Source organism: Chrysochloris asiatica, unplaced genomic scaffold (assembly GCF_000296735.1).
Source record: "Chrysochloris asiatica unplaced genomic scaffold, ChrAsi1.0 scaffold00190, whole genome shotgun sequence".
NCBI classification, from domain to species: domain Eukaryota; kingdom Metazoa; phylum Chordata; class Mammalia; order Afrosoricida; family Chrysochloridae; genus Chrysochloris; species Chrysochloris asiatica.
The window spans coordinates 5,323,330-5,328,871 of record NW_006408708.1 but is presented as its reverse complement, the minus strand read 5'-3'; the positions used below and the strand labels follow the sequence as shown (position 1 = coordinate 5,328,871).

The 5,542-nt window shown below is 39.6% G+C and overlaps 1 protein-coding gene across 1 annotated transcript in view; it reads left to right on the top strand.

The window, feature by feature from the left end:
- The window catches only part of TTC29 (tetratricopeptide repeat domain 29), a 467,422-nt gene extending 462,315 nt beyond the window's left edge, over positions 1 to 5,107 (top strand). Inside the window, exons 10-11 of the mRNA XM_006872284.1 lie at positions 3,433 to 3,512; positions 5,000 to 5,107. Of these exons, the coding sequence (XP_006872346.1) occupies positions 3,433 to 3,512; positions 5,000 to 5,107 (188 nt within the window). The remainder of the gene's footprint in view (positions 1 to 3,432; positions 3,513 to 4,999) is intronic.
- Positions 5,108 to 5,542: the final 435 nt, after the last annotated feature.

The following is a 5,542-nucleotide window of genomic DNA, read 5'->3' as shown; positions in this document are numbered from 1 at the left end:
GAGAGAGAGAGAGAGAGAGAGAATTATGCTCCATTGTGTTTTCAATAGGTAATTTCTCAAAAGTAGATTAACAAGCCTTTCTTCTGAAGCTCGTATGTCAGGATGTGCCAAGCATTTCTCTTAGCAGACCAGTATTCAACCGTTTGAACCATCCAGGGGCTCCAGTGTCATCCATAGTGTAACTTTAAATTTTATGAACCATATTTTAGCAGAGCTTCTAGACTCAGATGGACCAGAAAATGAAGCTTGGTAATCTACTTCCAAAACTCAGCTGATGAAAACTTTTTTATATACAATCTAATTCACAGCCAAACAATGTGATACATCATGACTTAGCAGCATTTCATTCCTTTATGTAAGGTTGTAGGCCATGAGTAGAAGCCAACTCAACAACTCATAACAACAGCATCTAATAAATTGTTGTTAAGTGCAATCAAGTTAGTACCAACTCATAGAGACCCTATGCACAACAGAAGGAAACACAGCCCTGTCCTGTTTCAACTTCACATTCACTGCTACATTTGAGTGCATTGTTGCTGCCACTGTGCCAACCCATCTCACTGGGGGCCTTCCTCTTTTTCTCAGACCCTCCACTTTACCCAACAGGATAGCCTTCACCAGGGACTGGTCCCTCATGAAAATATGTCTGAAGTATGAGAGACCTGTCTCAAGTCTGGACAACCTGGCTTCCAAGGAGCATTCTGGCTGTACTTCTTCCAACACAGAATAATTTGTTCTTTTGGCACTCCATGATACTTTTAATATTCTGCTCCAACAACATAACTCAAATGCATCAATTCATCTATAGGTTGTAGGCATATGGGTATTTTCCCGTTACAGACAGTGTTGTGCTTCAAGATAGATCTGGATATGATTTTTTTGATGATGAATGTGACACCATTCCTCCTCGACTTGTCCTTCTTGGCATAGCAAACCATGTGATTGTCAGATTCAAAATGGCCAATACCAATCCATTTCAGCTTATCAATGCCTAGGATATCAATGTTTTCATTTCATTTTTGACAACTTACAATATACCTATATTGATACTTTGTACATTCCAAGTTCTGATTACTAATGAATGTTTGCAGTTGGTTTTTCTTATTTTGAGGTATGCTTCATCAGCAAATGAAGGTCATGAAACCATTATTCCATTCACATCATCACGGTCAACTCTTCTTTGAGGAAGCAGCTCTTCCCCAACCACATTCTGAGTGCCTTCCATCCAGAGACGCTCATCTTCTGGCACTATATCTGACAATGTTCTGGTGTTCTTCATCATGGTTCAATATTCAATATTCTAGTGCTGACAGTGTTCCACTGCTGTTCATAAGGTTTTCAGTGACTAAATGTGAACTACTTCAAAATATTTAAAAATTAAAGCCTGGACTTGTGGTATTAAAGGATTCTATGGACAAAATACTGAATGATAACGAAAGCATCAAAAGAAGATGGGAAGAATACACAGAGCCACTGTACCAAAAAGAAATGGTCAACGTTCAACCATTTCAAGAATTAGCATATGATCAAGAACCAATGATCCTGAAGGAAGAAGTTCAAGGTACGTGGAAGTCATTGGCAAAGAACAAGGCACCGGGAATAGATGGACTGCAAATTGAAATCTTTTAACAAAATAATGTGAGGCACTCACTCATCTATGCCAAGAAATTTGGAAGATAACTACCTGGCCAAGAGATCCATATTTGTGCCCATTCCGAAGAAAGGTGAGCCGAAAGAATGCAGAAATCATCGGACAATATCATTGATATCCCTTGTGAGTAAAGTTTTACTAAAGGTAATACAGAATTGGCTGCAACCATACATTGACAGAGAACTTCCAGAGGTTCAAGCCAGTTTCAGAAGAGGACTTGGAATGAGGGCTATCATTGCTGACTTCAGATGGATCTTGACTGAAAATACACCAGAAAGACATTTACCTGTGCTTTATTGACTATGCAAAGGCTTTCGATTGTGTGGATCATGACAAGCTATGGACAACATTGTGAAGTATGAGTATTCTGTAACACTTAATTGTACTCAAGAGGAACCTATACATGGACCAAGAGGCAGTTGTTCGAATAGAACAAGGGAACACCGAATGGTTTAAAATTAGGAGAAGTGTGCAACAGGGTTCTATTGTTTCACCATACTTATTCAATCTGTATGCTGAACAAATAATCAGAGAAGCTGGGTTATATAAAGAAAAACATGGCATCTGGATTGGAGGAAGGCTCATTAATAACCTGTGATATAAAGATGAGACAGCCTTGCTTGCTGAAAATCAAAAGGACTTAAATTACTTATTGATGGACTTCAGACTACAGTCTTTGGTATGGGTTGCACTTCAATGTACAGAAAACAAAAATCCTTACCACTGGACCAATAAAAAACATTCATGTAAGTGGGAAAAGAGTGAAGTTGTCAATGACTTCATTTTGCTTGGATTAACCATCAACACTCATGGAAACAGCAGTCAGGAAATCAAACAATGTATTGGGAAAATCTGCTGCACAAGACTTCTTTAAAGTGTTGAAAAGCAAATATTTCAGTTTAAGGACGAAGGTGCACCTGACGCAAGCCATGGTATTTTCCAATAACCTCATGTGCATGTAAAAGTTGGATAGTGAATAAGGAAGACTGAAGAAGAATTGATGCATCTGAGTTACGGTGTTGGAGGAGAATATTCAAAGTACCATGGACTGCCAAAAGAACAAATAGATGTGTATTAGAAGGAGTATAGCCAGAACACTTCTTGGAAGCCAGGATGGCCAGACTTCATCTTTCATACTTCGGACATATTGTCAGGAGGAACCAGTCACTGGAGAAGGATACATGTTTGGTAAAGTGGAGGGTTGGAGAAAAAGAGGATGACCCCCAATGAGATGGATTGGCAAAGTGGCAGCATCAATGGGCTCAAATGGAGCAACGATTGTAAGGTTGGCCCAGGACTAGTCAGTGTTTTGTTCTGTTGTGCACAGGGTGGCTATGAGTCAGTACCAACTCGATGGCACATAACAACAACAAATATTTGCAAGTAGTCCATGTCTCCTTCTTCCTAGTAGGTCTTTGTCTGGAAGCTCAGCTGAAACCTGCCCACCGTGGGTGACCCTGCTGGCATTTAAAATACCCTTGGCATAATGTCCAGGGTCACAGCAATATGCAAGCCACTACAGTATGACAAATTGACAGAGAAGTGGTGGGTCTAAAAAATAGAATTTCTAAAGGGTAAACACAATAAAATAAGTAGACATCTGACTTTTGAGTAAAGATTTTGCTAATGAGCATCACAGGGTCTGATACTGTGAGAGTTGAATTTCAGTGAACTGTAGGCATTGAGTGTGGAGATAGAGATTAATTTTAAGAAAACCAAAAATCCTTTCATTTTATTTGTTTGTTTGTTTTTATGCCCCCCAAAATTCTTTTGGCTTATAGCTTCTGGAGATAACCTAGTTCCTAGAATAGCAGTGTCTCTGTGGTGCAATCGGTTAGCGCATTTGGCAGTTAACCGAAAGGTTGGTGGTTCGAGATCACCCAGGGACGTTCGTGTTGACGGAGGATTTTAGGAGTCCTGATGGGTGCTGTGGGCTAATGCATCAGACTACAAAGTCATTTGAACTGCAAGGTCAGTGGTTCAAGCTCACCAACTGCTCCCTGGAAACCCTATACAGTGTTGCTGTAGGTTGGGATTGACTTGACGGCATTTAACAACAACAGAACAGCATAGATTTAATTCTGGGTCATTCTTTAAACTACCTTGTGAATTTGTCCTCATTCCTCTTCATTCTATTGTTCCCAGCATAGTAAACCATAAACTTGTAAGATTAAAAATGGTCAATACCAGTCCATTTCAGCTCACTAATGCCTAAGATATTGATCTTTATGTGTTCCATTTCATTTTGACCATGTTTAGATTATTAATGGATGCTTGCAGTTGTTTATTCTCATTTTGAGTTGTGCCCCATCAGCAAATGAAGATCGTCAAAGCTTTGCTTCTTTCACATCATTAAAGTCAACTCTTCTTTGAGGAGGCAGCTCTTCCCCAATCACGTTTTGAGTGCCTTCCAACCTGAGGAGCTCATCTTCCAGCACTATATCTGACAAGGTTCTGTTGCTATTCATAAGGTTTTCAGTGTCTAACCATTCAGAAGTGGTCTGCCTCTCCTTCCTTGTCTGCCTTTATCTGGGAACATGAAGTCTCTCCACCATTAGTGATCCTACTGGTGTTCAAACTATTGGTGGCATAGCTTCCAGCATCACAGCAACACATAAGCCACCACAATATGACAAACTAACAGATAAATGGTGGATCTGTAATGTAGAGCCCTAAATATATATCTGGAACACCAGGCAGGCCTACATAAATGGAGAAGTGAGGAACCCTTTTCTTGCAGCACTTCTCTAAGTACACTCATCTTATGGTGGTGGGCAACCTTTCTCCTGAACAACAGTAAAAACTATTTTTTTTACTTTAAAAAAAAATTATCTGGATAATACTTTTAAACAAATATTTCACTATGTTTGCAAGTTTGCATCAGGATCAGATTAAAACAAAACTCACTTTTTTTAATTTCTTAAATTTAGGATTTCCCCCATCATACTGCATAACCATTTCATAAATCCAAATGCCTAGCATTGTAATGCTTGTTATAGTTGTTCAGTGCCATCAAGTCATTTCTGACTCACAGCATCCCTGCATAAGGTTTCTGAGAAGCAGCTGATGGGTTTGAACTGCCATCCTTGTGGTTCACAGTCCAGTGCTGATCCTACAGAGCCCTAGCTGATTGGAAAATTGACACTAAGTACATTCAGAGTCTCTGACATTTGTAGCATCTCTAATCTTTGCCTACAACTCCCCTTTCTGTTTTAAGCCCACTAATGAGTCCTGCGTAGTAGTATAGCTCTAGATGGTTCAGAGAAGCAAATGCTGACTTGTTGCTCACTTCATGTAACCATGTCCTTTGATATCTTTTTTTTCTTTTCTTTTCTTTTTTTTTTTTAGGCTTGTAATAATGCTGTGACTACTGCTGTTCACAAATATTTTATTTATAAAATCTATCCTCCCCTAGGGCTGATACAGAAGATCTACAAGCTGAAGGCTAGTCTATAAACTCCACTCACTCTAGGAGACTGAGCTCATTTCTCTAACATCAATCGCTGAGCCAGGAGTTTAGACAGAGTAAACTAGCTGTGCTTTCCAATTGCAATATAGAAAGCAAAGTGTCTCTTTGCAAATAGGTCTTCCTGTTGTGGCATTCTGTAGGGAAAAAAAAAAAAAAATGCAGGAACTATATTGTGAGGTGAAGTTCTGGTGTGGCGCTGTGGTTAATGACCTGGACTGCAAAGTTGGTTTGAACTGCAAGGTTGATGGTTCAAGTTCACTAGCTGCTCCTTGGAAACCCTATAAAGGGTCACTATGGCTCGGAACTGACGTAATAGCATCTAACAAAAACAACAACAATTTTGTGAGGTAACAGTACCCATCCTTTCCCTGCTGATGTGAGGACCAGGACTAAAGGGAAAAGAAACAAGTCTTTAAAACCTG